This window comes from Mandrillus leucophaeus, unplaced genomic scaffold (assembly GCF_000951045.1).
Source record: "Mandrillus leucophaeus isolate KB7577 unplaced genomic scaffold, Mleu.le_1.0 Scaffold21, whole genome shotgun sequence".
Classification (NCBI taxonomy): domain Eukaryota; kingdom Metazoa; phylum Chordata; class Mammalia; order Primates; family Cercopithecidae; genus Mandrillus; species Mandrillus leucophaeus.
This window is the reverse complement of record NW_012102143.1, coordinates 1,310,897-1,323,155: the sequence shown is the minus strand read 5'-3', so window position 1 is coordinate 1,323,155 and position 12,259 is coordinate 1,310,897. Positions and strand designations below refer to the sequence as shown.

The window sequence follows — 12,259 nt, the reverse complement described above, 5'->3', positions numbered from 1 at the left end:
CAATCCTTTTTTTTTTTTTTTTTAAATAAAGGTAGGAAATTAGGTCATCTTCAAGCGTGAAGAAACATCTTCTCTTACTGGATGACTTCAAACACACTACATGGTAAACACATATAGATAATTTCCACTTCTCCTTGTGTATCCAAAGCCCTCCTAATTTCAGTAAACCACATGACCCAAATCCAAAAATGACAACTTACATTCTCTAACAAATTGACAGCTCTACCTCAAATCATATCCACATAAATACTCTTCAGGACTCGGCTATATTATGTCACCTTTTCAGAGGCCCTCTCAGACCACACTACCTAAATCTGGACAATCCACCACACCATCACCACCCCTGATTTCCAACACTCTCCCTACCCACCTTCCCTTGTTATCTCTCTGACACTTATCAACCTCTCATACGCTATATTTTCTACTTTTCTCTCCTCAACCAGAGGGTCAGCTTCATGAATGCAGAAAATCTTGCCTGTTTTAGACTCAGCTATATCCCCAGACCTTAAGTAAGTAGGTAGGTATTCAGTAAGCATGTGTTGAATGAATGAATGAATGAATGAGGTACCAAATGGCATACTAAACCAAACTATGAATTATTCACTTTCTCCTCTCTGTCAAAAGCTGTGTTACTCCCCTTCCCTTTTACACTCTTTTGTATCCTTCCTTCCCTAATGATAAACTGCAGGACATACACTTAAAAGCAGAGGTACTTTACTTCTGTCATATTTTTCTAGACTAGTCAGGGAACCCAGTGTCTTTGGAGAAAAATATATTCTACTTTCTAGACATCAGACTTACAAAAGATTATCTGCACACAACTCACCCACAATTTTGAACAACCCATGCACTTTTATTTACGAGGTCTTCTCAAAAACTACAGTAAAATGCTTAAGAAAACTGACAGTTATGTTACTCAATCTCTCAATCTTCATGCTATTCCTATGAGATACTTCACATTTGCTAGGGTAACCAAATTATGAGATGAAGTTTAATAATGAACGTCCAATTCACACACACAACAATTCTGACAGTAATTGTCCTCAGTAACCACTAATCCATAATGCACACTAGATATTCTGGAACATTGCTTGACTAGATCCCTTTTACTTTAAAATTTTACCTCTTCTCGAAGCTGCCGTTCTCGTTCTTCCTCTAGTTTTTGGATTTCAGCCAACGACAGGGTGGCCTGGGACTGACATGCTGTTGTATTGGACTGCTGGCCCCACGTCGAAGAAGAGGGAAGCTAACAAAAAAGGGAAGGCAGGAAAGTTCATGAGGAAATGTGGACAGGAAACAAAGAAGCAATAATGCATTATGTACACCCAGAACAAATGCATTTCTCTCAACTCCATTTACCACATTCAATTCAAATTTCCTTCTTCATTGCTTTTACTTACTATCCTCTCAGCTCCTTTTGCTTAAGTTTTTGTCACTGCTCCAAACCTGTTTATTTTAAAACAACTTATAATACACATATACACTTATATTTGATCTAACACTTGGTGACAACAAATTTGTTACATCTGGTACTGACATAAACAGCAATATACAACCATAAAGAGGAGTAAACAAAAGAATCACTAAATTGGCTTAAGGATTTTTTAACTGACAAAAGCAACAAAGGACATGATATGCTGCTGTCCAGTGAAAGGGTTAAGGGCATGATTTCTGAGGGTAGCACCGTGAGATTTCTCATCTCATGAGAGATGCTGGCATAGTTCTTGATCAGCCTTTATGAAAGGGAGCCACTGTTAACTAGGCTGTAGCTTCTAGTCATGAGCATTAAGCTGCTTTTAATCAATAATTTTATTTTTCCCATCCCTTAAGATTATTGACTAAAATAGAGTATAAATATCTGGGTCCTGAATATTTCAATATTCTCAAAGCCTGATTATTCTCAGAGAAACCCTTGCTCTTCCTGGCCAGAAAAAGATACACTTTTAATACTGAGGCATCAAACAAGTAAACACAATAAAAAAGAAACCTAACCAGACTTAAAAAATGTGTTTAATAAAAATAATACACGCATATAGATCAAAACAAAAAAAATCCCAAATAGTCCCCCAAAAGAATGGACCTACAGCAGAAATCTGTAACAGTGGCTACTGATACGATAAAAGGTACAAACAGTTTAAACCACCACTGATATTGCCAAACAACTCATCAAATGAATGTCTTCAACACTACTGAACATAATCAACCCTTAACATTTTTTGGCCAATAAGATAGACAATAGGGCAATTCTCTCAAAATGTACCTGCCCTGGGGTTGGGGAGGGGTGCAGAGGGAGGTGTTGAGAGGCAAAACTGAGCAAAAATTAACTTTTTCTCCATAGGAAATGACTCATTTGAAGGCACTATCAAGATCAAGTAAGGCAGTAGATCTCAAACTGGCAGCATAACCTGAAGGGACCTATAAAAATGTAGAGGCCCTGGCTCCACCACACCTAATCAATCAGAAGACCAGAAGGGAAGGCAGGAGAATCAGCATATTTTAATCATTCTGATGCAGCCAGTAACCACTGATGCTGTCTAATATCACAGTAGATGTGTCACCCCATGATAACCAGGAAACAATCTTTCAAGCCCACTTCAGCAGAACTCAGTCAGCACCAGGAATAGAGGCAATGCCTCCAGAAACAGCCATCTATCCTCACGGGCACCTCTGAGAATCTTCCTATTGCTGTGCCAATATATGTTTATTCTCTCCTCCTCCCTGGCCCTACTCTCTATTTCTCTCTCTATACACACATATACACACACACACACACACACACACACACACACACACGCTCTCTCTCTAGGTATATATACACACAAAGTACATACTCCATATTTCATAGGTCTGCTCTCTAAGGTAACTGCAGACCAAACTTAAATATTCCTTATATAGACTTATGTCTGTTGATAGCTTTCATTTTCCTTAAATCTTCCTTGTATATTGGAAATAATATCCCAGAACTCTTTCAACATTGCCTCATGACACTTACCAGCCCAACCATCACCCTATAATGCCCACTCAGGAGAACTGCAGTGTGTCAATCATGTTTCTCAGAACAAACTTTTGACAAATCATATCCTTCACTGATTTTTGAAACTATATTCTTGTTCTGCCCTGACATTGCTACCTTACATTTCAACACTGGTTTTGCTTTAAGAAATAACTGTTTCACTGTCAGAATGACAGCATGAGGAGCTGCGTGGACCTGCTCCCTGGCAAAACTGGTGAAGATCATTTTTAAAATAATCATTTAAACTCTCTGACTGGCAGCAGAGCCTCACACCTGTAATCCCAGCACTTTGGGAGGCCGAGGCAGGCGATCACTTGAGGTCAGAAGTTTGACATCAGCCTGGCCAACATGGCAAAACCCCATCTCTACTAAAAATAAAAAAAACGTAGCTGGGTGTGGTGGCACACACCTGTAATCCAGCTACTCGGGAGGCTGAGGCAGGAAGATCGCTGAGGCGGAGGTTGCAGAGAGCCGAGATCGTGCCACTGCACTCCAGCCTGGGCAGCAGAGCCAGACCCTGTCTCAAAAAAATAAAGTCTCTGGTAATACTCCTAAAGACATAGAGCAAATGAAAAAAAAAAAAGTTTATTCAAGAGTATTTGCTAAAACTCAGTAAGAACAGCAAGAGTTTGTGATACTTAAACCAAGACCTACTCTCTCCTTCTCTCCTCTCAGCTTAATGAGACAGAAACTCCATTCTAGACTGGTACAGTCAAGACACAGCTCCCTTCTCCTCTCAGTCATCAGTCAGTAGGCTTTCTGCCTGGGAAAAGCACATCAGTGTGTCTCACCCTGATGCCAGTTATCTGTGACAAATGCTAAGTTCCAAACAAGTGCAACTGATGTGGGGGCTCTCTTCTTGTGCCCAGCCCCACTCATAGGATGGAAACTCTTGACCACAGCAACACCAACACTAGGGCCGCGATCACCAATAGGGCTGGCTGGGCCAAGCCACCAGGAGAAGCAAGCCAAGGAGACCTGAGGCTACTATTCTGCTCACCCTTCAGCAAATGTTAGAGGAAAGCAGACCACTGTGCCCACTTCCAGAGCTGACTGAGAGATTTTTGTCTGAGGGTAGGAGTGTAGGAAACAGGTAGAAAACAGAAAGCTCCAGGTTTCTTCCCAAAGGAAGTGACTTTATTTGCAACAGATAGTAGAGGAGTTCAAGCCTAATGGTGTTTTCAGAAACAGTAGAAGTTGGGGTAAAAGGCAATTGGAAGGAGACGGGTAGATTCATAGGAGATACAGGCTAAACTGTAGGAGGCTGCTACCTTATCTGAGAAAACTAGTTAAAGAAAACTGGAAGAAATCCTCCTGGAGTCAAAACAAATTTCATATATAGACCTCAGGAGCTATTTTTTCAAAGAAACCTGAATTTAAGTGGATCAGTCTGTCAGTGTATGTCCCAAGGGACTTTTTTTTTTTTTTGGAGACAGAGTCTTACTCCGTCATCCAGGTTGGAGTGCAGTGGTGTGATTTTGGCTCACTACAACCTCCGTCTTCCATGCTCAAGCAATCTTCCCACCTCAGCCTCCCAGGTAGCTGGGACCACAGGCACACATCACCATGCCTGAGTAAGTTTTTGTTTTTTTTTTTTTGGTAGAGATGGAGTTTCACCATGTTGCTCAGGCTCGTCCTGAATTCCTGAGCTCCAGCAATCCACCAGCCTCGGCCTCCCAAAGTGCTGGGATTATAGGTGTGAGCCACTGCACCCAGCCCAGGACAATTTTAACCCATTTCCCATCTGCCCCGAGAATATTTGCTGGCAGCATGTGCAGCTGCAGCGTTTACCCAGAGCTAACTCGCAGGTTTTTTTTTTTCTAGATCATTTGGCATCTGTTTTCTGTTCCAACAAGCTGTCCTAACTGCATCAGTGCTGTTTGGATGTAATTCTCTGAAAAGCATTTAGGGGTAAGGTTAGGACTGTAATCCGAGAGTTACCTCAGGGTCAGCGCTGCAGCCACATGCACCACCAGGAATATTCTCAGGGCAAACAGGAAACGGGTTAAGAACAACAGAGCAATCAGCTAGCAATAAGTGGAGTGAAACAGCTGAGTGTGGAAAAGACAATCAAAGAGAGCCCTGCCAAACCCAATGTCACCTCGGAGTCACTCTGGGCACACCCAGTGCTGTACTCCCAGCATGGGCAACAGCAAAGTCTTCAACATGGTCGGGGGGAGGAGGGGAGAGTTGGACTCCACTAAAATAATCTATCCAGTCACAAAACAAATAAACAAACAAGAAAAGCAAGCTGGGAGGGGTGGATGGAAATACCCAGAGTTGCTAAAAGACATTATCAAAAAGTCCAGCTGCCAATAAAAAATTACGAGACATGCAAGAAACAGGAAAGTACAACCTATACACTGGGGAAAAAAGCAGGCAACAAAAACTGCCTGTGACAATGAACAAGATGTCAGACTTAACAAAGACTTCACATATGTTATAAAAGCTGTTTCAGGGAACCTAAGAAAGCTATGACTAAAGTAGTAAAGGCAGGCATGATGACAGTGTCACACCAAATAAAGAAGACTGATAAAGAGATAGATGACATTTTTTAAAAAACCAAAAGGAAATTCTGGAGTATAATAACTGAAATTAAAAACTCTGCCCATCAATGGAGGATTGGATAAAGAAAATGTGGTGTTTACATAAAGCATGGAATGCTACTTAGCCACAAAAAAGAATGAAATCTTGTCTTTCACAGCAACACAGATGGAACTGGAGACTATTATCCTAAGTAAGGTAACCCAGAAACAGAAAGTCAAATACTACATGTTCTCACGTATAAGTGGGGGCTAAACAGTGGATACAAATAGGCATATGAAGTGGAATAATGGACACTGGAGACCCCAAAAGCTGGGAGAATAGGAGGTAAGTAAGGGGTGAACAATCCAGTATCCTACTGGATACAATGCTCACTATTTAGGAGATAAGTACACAAAAAGCCCGGACTTCACCACTATGCAACATATGCAATTAAGAAACCTACACTTGTATGCCCTAAATATATATAAAAATTTTTTAGTTAAAAAAAAAATCACTAGAGGTACACTACAGTACATCTGAACTGGCAAAAGAAAGAAATAAACTTAAAGATAGATCAATACAGATTAGACAAAGAACAGAGAGAAGAACATGAAGAAAACTGAAGAGAGCCTTAGAGAAAAGAGACACCACTAAGTGCACGAAGTACATCAACATAAGCATCACTCAAGTGCCTGAAGGAGAGAGAGAAAGGAACAGAACATACAACTGAAGAAATAATGGCTAAAAACTTCTCCACTTTATGGAAAAACACTAATCTACACATTCAGGAAGTGCCATGACTTCTGAGTAGATTAAACACAAGGAGACTCATAAACAGACATATCATAGTAAAAATGCTGAAAGCCAGACTCAGTTTGGAAGTTACCTTTTTTTCAAGAATCCTTTCCAAACTTCCCAGATGGACAGTGGTTCTCACATTTTGGAGAGCATGGGTTTGTTTAAATACAAGATTTCTCAGTTCTACCCCTAGAGGTTCTGATTCAATAGGTCTGGGGTGTGAATCTGCACATCTCACAAGTTCCCAAGTGACAGAACTCTGAGAATGACTGACTCCATGCCACCTCTCCCACTACATTCACCATACTATATTCTACTTTCTGGTTTATATGTCTAACCTGTGAGTTCCTTGAAGATAGGGGACACTAAGCCTTACTGCTCACTGCAGACCCAGCATGAAGTTAGCAGAACCTGCCATAAATCTGCTCCTCCCTTCCCAATTACTCCAATTCCATCAACAGTTCCACTATCTTCTCAGTCCTGAAACTTATTCTGGCAGGCACCCCAGCTTCTGCCTTCCTCCCTCAGCTCCAGAGAGTAATTAAGTCTTGCTGACTGCTATCAGGCCAGCTCCCTCCTGCTGGCCTCTCCTATTCATTCACACCAGCACCAACATAGCCTCTTTACTGGGCTGTGTTTACCCAGTATTCACTTTCTCCTTATTTAAAAAAAAAAAAAAAAAAGTTTTGAATCCTCCTTAAAACAACACTTTGTATATATCACCTCTTAATGTAACTTTCAATAAATGCCCATGGCCAACTCTGTTTCAAGCCCTATATTCTAGTTCCCATTTACACATATGAATGTTTACATGCCTATATTTTTAAGTTTGTGAGCTCTCTGGGAGCAACTGCCTTGTGTCATTTATCTTTGTCTCAGCAGTGCTGAACTGGTATAGAATAGGCACTCCGGTGTTTACTGGGCCACATTAAATTTACGAACCAAACAGATTTACATGTTTTGCCTGCAACAAATTGTTGCTCATGTCCTATCCTCTTGTTTACTCCTCTCTCATTTAAATGCCTGATACAAAGTACGTGCATTATATATCTTATTGATAATCAAAAAACCAAAGTAGTAATATTCAATGATAAAGTGCCGGGCACAGTGGTTCACGCCTGTAATCCCAGCACTTTGGAAGGCTGAGGTGAGCAGACTGCTTGAGTCCAGAAAGTTCAAGCCTGGGAAACATAGTGAAACACCATCTCTACTAAAAATATAAAAAACTAGTTAGGTGTGGCGGCACGCGCCTGTAGTCTCAGCTATTGGGGAAGCTGAGATGGGAGGATCATATGAGCTGCCCAGGAAGTCAAGGTTACAGTGAACCAAGATCATGCCACTGCACTCTAGCCTGGGTGATGGGAGTGAGTACCAGTCTCAAAAATAAATAAATAATTTCAAATACTTTAATATAAAAAAAAGAAAGAAAGTACAGTTTTACTTCTACTGGTACAGCCAGCACCTACCTAACTAAAAAATGTTAGCAAGGAGCTCCTAAGGTTGATGCCTCGGGCTTTACCTTCATCTGCGCCAGTTGTTGTTGCTGCTGCTGCTGCTGCAACCTCCGGAGAGCCTCTTGCTGCTGCTGCCTCTGGCGCATTAACTCCTTCTGCCGCTGGACCTCCAGCTCCTTCCTCTTCCTTTCTTCTTCCTCATGCCGGAGTCTGGCTGCCTCCTCTTCCATCCGCAGCCGGTTCTCCTCTAATCGACGCTGGGCTTCTTCTTCTTCCCGGGCCCATTTTGCAGCCTCCTCTTCCTTTCCAGAAGGAAAAATTAAAGAGATAAAAATTTTATTAATTGTGGGGGGAAAAAATCTGACTCACTTTTGAAAGCTTCTGTCAAATGGCTATAGAAATGACAGAGAAAGCAGAAACTCTGTTCATGATGACGCAAGGTAGAAGTAACTTTTCTTTTAAAATATATTCATAGTAGCCACAAAGGCCTGGTATGCTTACAGGATGAAATTTTAATTAAAGGACTACCACTTTAAACATGTGCAGTCAAAGCCCTGATCTCGAAGCAGCTCACCATCAACTGCAAGAAAGTCTCCTGGAAACACTGCCTCAACATCTGAGGTGAGCAAGCCTTTCAGGGTGCTGAGCGCTAAGAGCTACCAATACCTTGTAAGGATGCTGATTACCATGAAAGCATCAGCCAGTTCTGGAACCAAAGCAATTTTCCAAGACCACAGAATTCCATCCCTGGCTCTTGCCCCTTGTGGCTTATAGGCCCTTCAGAACATCTCTCCTCAAGCAGTCCTCCACCATCTACTACATTTGCCCTCACCTGGGCTCATTTTCCTTCTGCTTCCTTCCCTCAAAACCATTCCATTGTGCCCCGCGAAACTCATTTCACTAAGAAATTCCCTTCATCTGTGCAGTCTGTCTGCTGTGCCTGCAATGCTTTGTCTTACCCATATCACATTCCTCTACTTCATTCTCTAAAGCGTAGGTCAGAGAGAAGTCAGCCACTTGGAGACTTGCCTAGCCTTTAGGAGGTATACTTCACCTTTGCCTTTTGATTAAGGTCAACTATACCCTGTCCTTATCTATTTGCTTCTAGTCCACCTATGGCAGCTCCTGCTTCTACCTGTTCAACAACCACTACCTTTGTCAGGCTTCTTCCTTGTAGACAAAGCCTCCTGCCACATCAGAGGTTTAAAATGTCAGATTTTGCTTTTAAGCTCCCAGTGTAACTAGGGGTAGCCATGTGATCCAATTGGGGTCAAAGAGATGTCTACTGGGAGACCTCTAAGGAAGAAATTTTTCCCAGATAAAAGGAAGAAAGCATGAGAGAAGGACCATTCCCTATATGGATACAGGTTGCAAACAGTGTGATATCCAAAACTCTTAACCATGACATGAAACATCTGAACTCAAAAGTCAACACACTAGGAAATAGCAGAGGAGGAGTAGGCAAAGGCTGCCAATCCTTAATAGCATTCACTGAGTCACTGAAGCAAGTGTATAACAGGCTGATGGGCAGACCACCTCAGAGTGTGAGGCAACAATTTCATTTATTTAAGCTACCTTAAATGGGTATTTTTATTTTGGAGCTGAAAGTATCCTAATGATGGCGCTTACTTCTTGTGTATTCATCACACACATAGGCTGTGCTTCTTGAGGACAGAAATAATTTCCCAAAAAGTCTTATACTCCACCAGAAAACAAGCACAATAACTAGCAAGTAGTACATTAACTAAACATGTTGTTAACTGTTAAATGAAGAAACCAAAGAATGAATCAACACACAATCTAACTTGGAAGCTATCTATCTCTAATAGAATTCAGGTTTCTGAAAAAATCTCAATTTAGAACACAGGCAAAAGTAAGCAAAACTCTACATTCTTAAGTGTGGACTGCACAGAGTGACTTCCAAGGAGTCAGTACAGTTCTGACTTACAGTACTACTTACAGTAATAAGGGGGTAAGTAACTTACAGTGGAGAAACTTGACAAACACTACTTCAGCCAAGTGATCAAGGTCTACAACAGCAGTCCCAAACCATGTTGGCAATACGTGTACCCCTTGATTTGATGTGATGAAAATGCCACCTTGCCTCTATGATCTTCCTCCCAAATATCCATAGCCTAGTCTATTCATGAGAAAAACTTCAGATAAATTCCAATCAAGGGGTACCCTATAACATACTAACCAATATTTCTTAAAACTGTCAAGGTCATCAAAAACAAGGAAAGTCTAAGAAACTGCCATAGCCAAGAAGGGCCTAAAGAGACATGACAGCTAAATGCAATATGATATTCTCTTTTTTACAAGTTATTATTTTTTTTTTGTAGAGACAGGGTCTCGCTATGTTGCTCAGGATGTTCTCGAACTCCTGGCCTCAGCGATCCTTCTGCCTCAGCCTCTTGAGTCGTGGGGATTACAAGTGTTAGCCACTGTGCCCAGCTAATATGATATTCTGAATGGAATCCTGGAACAGAAAAAGGACATTAGGGAAAAGCTTTAAAAATCTCAATAAAAAATGGATGTTAGTTAATAATAATGCATCAGTACTGGTTTATCAGTTGTAACAAATGTACCATACTCATGTAAGATATTAATAGTAGGGGAAACTGTGTGCAAGGGGAAATATGGAAGCTCTATGTATTATATTCCCAGTTTCTCTGAAAATCTAATACTGTTCTAAAAATAAAGTCTATCAATAAAAAAAATCTATGTTCTTAAACATTAAAATAAAATGATTTGGGAGTTCTAGTTTCTTGTAACGACAGAGTACCACGGTTGGACTGTCACACACGTAATTATAAAAGCTGAACTAAATACCAATGAACTAAAAACAGAAAAAAAAGAACAGGTATACTGAGCCAGGCCCAGTGGTTTGCGCCTGTAATCCCAACTACTAAGGAAGCTGAAGCGAGAGGGTCACATGAGGCCACGAATTTGAGACCAGACTGGGCAATACAGTGAGACCCCTGTCTCCAAAAACATAAAGTAAAAATTAGCCAGGCATGGGGCATGTGCCTGCAGTCCCAGGTACTTGAGAGGCTGAGACAGGAGGATCGCTTGAGCCCAGGAATACAAGGTTGTAGTGAGTTATAATCACACCACTGCACTCCAGCCTGGGTGACAGAGTGGGATACCGTCAATAAAAAAAAACAAACACCAGACAGAAATCAAAGAAGAGTATACCCTTCCCCGCCCGCCAACTGTCTATTAATCAAAAAGCATACCGTTGAAAAAATACATGTAAGATTTTTATTTATGTTTTGCCTATAAACATATGGAGAAACCAAAGAATGAATGGAGGAGGGCACTCCTCCATTCACCAGCAAGGGACTCGAAGCATTACTAGCAGTTCTGGTGGTCAAAAGAGAGAGTTCTGGGATTGACAAGCAGACATTAACCTGGGGGAAAATCTGGAAGGGGGACCATCAGAAGGAAGGGAACCAGAAAAGAGATGAGCCCCCAAATCTGCAGAAATCCTTGGCTGGCTCACAAACCACAGGCATGAAGTAGACCTCGGGATCAAGCTAAAAGGTGCAGCTGGAAAAACTCAGTAACTGAGATTAGAGATTTCTGCTGCTCTACCATGAGTGGGGTACAATGCTGAAGACTGAATTCATCAAGGTAAGTGCCAGCCAGAACTAAACTCTCTCTTTAAAGGGACAAACCAGAATGCATAATCTCTATAATCCACCATTCAGAATGTTCCTTATAGAATTTTTTTATTATAAAAATCACTAGATATACACAAAAATGGAATAACGAAAAAATATATACCATGCAAACACCAAAGACAACTAGAATGGCAACCTTAACATCAATTTAATAGACTTTAAGACAAGGAATACAATCAGAGGTAAATAGGAACATTTCGTAACAATAAAAGGTTCACTAAGAAGACAGAACTATATAAATGTATATGCGAGTAATAACAGAGCCTCAAGACACAAGAGCAAATACTAATATCTAAAGGGAGAAATGAACAAATCAAAAACTGCAGTTTCAGATTTTAGCATCTGTTTTCTTAAGATGAAAATGCATGGCTAATTTTGAAAAAAGTTTAGCATCTCTTCCAGGAATCAATATGACAACTAGATAAAAATTAAGTAAGGATATAAAATATTTAAATGTTATCAGCCACCCTGACCTAATTGTCATTCATGAAACACTACACTCAACAATTGAGAAATATGGATTCTTTACAAATGTAGGCGGCCAGGCTTGGTAGGTCCTGCCTATAACTCTAGCACTTTGGGGGGCTAAGGCAGGAGGATTGTTTGAGGCCAGGAATTCAAGACCAGCCTGGGCAATATAGCAAGACCCCATCTCTACACACTCTATATATTTTTAAATCTTTTTCCTTTTTTAAAAAAGTAGTTAGATTAATAGTGGGGGGTTATATACTAACTTCAGTGACACTAATAATTTTAATAAATTCTGATAACTCACTACCATC

At 40.8% G+C, this 12,259-nt stretch overlaps 1 protein-coding gene across 4 annotated transcripts in view; it reads right to left on the bottom strand.

The window, feature by feature from the left end:
• Positions 1-12,259, bottom strand: part of GIGYF2 (GRB10 interacting GYF protein 2) — a 177,152-nt gene that overhangs the window by 17,439 nt on the left and 147,454 nt on the right. For all 4 annotated transcript variants that reach the window (XM_011980239.1, XM_011980241.1, XM_011980238.1 and 1 more), the window contains 2 exons: positions 7,857-8,093; positions 1,124-1,246 (listed from right to left, as the gene is read on the bottom strand). In XM_011980239.1, coding sequence (XP_011835629.1) covers positions 1,124-1,246; positions 7,857-8,093 — 360 coding nt within the window. The remainder of the gene's footprint in view (positions 1-1,123; positions 1,247-7,856; positions 8,094-12,259) is intronic.